Raw genomic sequence first — 3,547 nt, 5'->3', positions numbered from 1 at the left:
ATCGCCGTGCATCATGCAGTGCTCACAGCGCTGATGTTAGGCATGACTGGCTTTAGGCCTACTTCTAATGTTAATATGGACTAGGTCTACATCTAATTACTGTCTAATTGCATGTTAATTAAGACGAGACTTAACCTATTGTAGGCGTATATTATTATATCCCATGTCTCCTATAATGCGCATCAAATCAAATTGCCTTATTTTCTGTAAGCCTATATAGTGGTGGGCGTCGGCGATGTGAAGGAGTAGCCCCTCTGACCAATATATCTCGCTCTCTCATGGTAACAGTGACAAGTATGAGCAGATAATGAAACGGTCGAGGAGTACTGTTTTCTCAAGAGCTGCCCAGCAGCTGCCTCGGATCAGCAACGATAATCACCGATCTGAAGGTAGCAAAATACAGAGTCTGTCACCTCGGTGACACTGTGCTGTCCACCACTCGTAATTACGAGGATAAATGTGGGAGAGGGCAAACAGACTTGTAGGCCGAAGGTTTATCTGTTTAGCGCCTCTACCCCGTGTTTGGATCATAAGGCTGTCTTTCCTCAGAAGCAGAAAGTAGCCTATGCGCTGATACTATTTATTTTGAAGTTGACTGGACCACTTATTATAAGCCTGTTGGGGCACATTTGGGCTATCAACTACCACAGTCTCATCAATAGAAGTCGTACTAATAGTACCTTCAATAACAATGTAATCATGCAAATATTGACAATGTATTAGCACCTGCAAAACACTGCCGTAGGCCAACTTGTCCATATTTATACACAATTACACATGTGTAAAGTATACCAAATGACACTTGTATGCGATACTAAGTTGTAGTAATAATTGTATATACTGATGGTTATGGTTATTATGATTATTATTACCTCTAATTATTATAATTAATGATTATTGTTGTTATTGTTATTATGATGTAAAAACATTTTCCAAACTATTTTGATGACCAGTCCCATCAAGGAATGCATTGAATCATTTTCTAGAATTAAATTAAAAGTAAAAAGTAAAAAGGATAGACCTTAAAGAACATGTTTACAAAACCATACTCACACCATATGCAGGTGATCTAAGGTACATATAGGCCTATCTCTAGATTAGGGTAAAACTTACTCAATAAGTTAATTCCAGGCAAAATTAGTTTTTTGTAAAACAATATTTATTCTTATTGAAAAACAAACCGTGTAAAAAATATCACACTCCGATTATACAATACTTGCCAAAGAATGTACAATGTTTTATTACTGAAATAAGCACACACTGCATATAAATGAATGACTTCCTTCTTTGTGTCTTTTCAATACAAAGCACAAATCAAAACAGTAAGCATGTTTCAATTTGTTAAACTAAAAACAAGGGTGTGTTTGACACAAAATACATAGTTTTAGACATGTGACCATTTATAACCTGTTAATTAATTCGTTATCCTGAGACGCCCTAGACAGTGACTTAAACGAATCACTTCATAAAAAGTTCGTGGAGAAAATTAGATTCACACTAAAAATATGAACATAAATATAATATCTTTTACAGCATGAATATAGGCACGGGTTGTGTTAATGTCCATCATTCAGCTGCAGTATTACAAAAAAAACACACAAAAAGAATCCTACCTTCAAAGAGGGGCGTTTTTGTTTGTGTGTCTTGAAAACTTTGAGATATTTCAAGAAATTAACAGCCACTAGTGCCGTTGACAATTCTGTTGGGGGAAAAGTTCTCGACCGTGTGTAAAACGGTTCCTTGGTGGACGTTCGGCGGCTGGTTGGGCGACTGAGGAGCGAGTGACGACGGTAACATCGGAACAACGGGAGAAGTCCGCGAGGCACAGTGAGAGCTCAGCGCGGGGCTCAGCGACCCCCCAATGATACTCTCTATGGAGAAGGGAGAGCGTTGGACGGGCGAGCCGGACTTGGCGGCAGTCTGTATGGGGGACGACAGGCCAGGGCTGAGCTGGGGGTAAAACCTGGCCCTCGCCAAGTCAGTGGTAGTGCATGGCATTAAGGACGGAGCGGGGATAATGGTTCCCGTGTGTGAATGCCTGGATTGTTGTTGTTGCTGCTGCTGCTGCTGCTGAAATGCAAAAAGCGCAGAGTGTGTGTGGTAGGACTGCAGCTGGATCCCGTAGCCGCAGCCGTAGGGTCCGTAGCCGTACGCGGCGGCCGGGAGGAAACTGCTGTGCTCCCGCAGCAAGTCCTGCGTCTGCTGGCGTTTGAAACGTTTCCTCCGTCGGAGAAAGCTGCCGTTGTCGAACATATCGGCCGATTCTGGGTCCAGGGTCCAGTAGTTCCCTTTGCCAGGGTTCCCGGGTTCCCGCGGTATCTTTACGAAACAGTCGTTCAGAGACAAGTTGTGTCGGATGGAGTTCTGCCACGCTGGGAACTTTTCCCGGTAATAAGGGAAGCGGTTGCTGATGAAATCGCATATCTCGCTGAGCGTCAGCCTCTTCTTGGGGCTCTGGAGGATGGACATGGTGATTAAGGCGATGTAGGAGTAAGGGGGCTTCACCAGGGTGTTCTTGCTCGCCGGTTTGTAAGGATCCCGGGACGACGAGCTGTCCATGCATGATGGCGAGGCGCCAGCAGCCAGGAGGATGTCGTCGTGCATCTGCGCCACCTCGTCTACGTAGGAGCGCGTCTGGCTGCTGTCCCCGTCCTCTCCCTCGCCTACCACGTCGATGTCGGTCTCTTCCGAGAGGATGGAGGCATCCGACATCTCGGAGCTCAAAGTCATGGCTCACGGCGGCTGTGCGCTCCCAGAAGCAACGGCGGAGAGGATGAGATGCCCAAGCTACTCTGCCCTCCTCTAAAACTATTCATATGAGGGGATGAGAGCAGCGCGCGCCAGCGGTAAGAGATCTACCTTTTTTTCTAATCACTTCCATAGGCTATATTCGTGTTTTTTTTTCGTAGATCAGTAACGCACCATCCGGATGCTTTAGTCTGTAGTGTGTGGAGAGAACTGAAAAAGGCCAAACCTGAATCATAAAGAGGGCGGATCTTCCATCGTGCTTTATACAGCGCTCAGATCACATGGCAAGGGAACGTCACCAAGGCAAATGAAGAGAGACTTTTTTTCCCCTTCTTTTTTTTTTTTTTTTTTTACATAAATGGTCTTTGAAAAATAACCGTGGACGGTTTAAAAAGTTTGGTATGCTACTCTTTTTTGGTGGTCATGTTAGGTCTATGGTTGATCTAAATCTTTCATTCAGCTTATTTTTGGTCTCAAGACTAAGATACAAAAAGATGAAAAAGAAGCCTTCAGAACAGAGCACATGCGTACTGGTAGGACCATCCCTTTTAGATACTAATTTATAGTGATAATACATTATCGTGGAATTTTATTTTCCCAGTAGGCCAAAAATATTTACTACGAATTAAAAGTAACGACATAGATAATTGTTTTTAATTAAAACAAAAACATTACTAATTTAAACCCTCAAAGATTTACATTAAACAAATTGAATGAGTTTTTAGAAACGGTTACAAACGGTGTTTCACGTCCCTCTACGCAACATAGTTTGCGTGATCCGGTAGTTATCTAGATTATC

The 3,547-nt window shown here is 43.2% G+C and overlaps 1 protein-coding gene across 1 annotated transcript; it reads right to left on the bottom strand.

Moving 5' to 3' along the window:
* Positions 1 to 1,671: 1,671 nt before the first annotated feature.
* On the bottom strand, positions 1,672 to 2,730 carry foxd1 (forkhead box D1; the record flags this gene model as incomplete). Its single annotated transcript, XM_080528959.1, has 1 exon — positions 1,672 to 2,730. One exon carries the CDS (start codon positions 2,728 to 2,730, stop codon positions 1,672 to 1,674), a length of 1,059 nt encoding a protein of 352 aa, XP_080385085.1.
* Positions 2,731 to 3,547: the final 817 nt, after the last annotated feature.

Source organism: Nansenia antarctica, assembly GCF_963989245.1.
Source record: "Nansenia antarctica genome assembly, chromosome: 4".
NCBI lineage: Eukaryota > Metazoa > Chordata > Actinopteri > Argentiniformes > Microstomatidae > Nansenia > Nansenia antarctica.
This window is presented reverse-complemented; position numbering and strand designations above follow the sequence as displayed.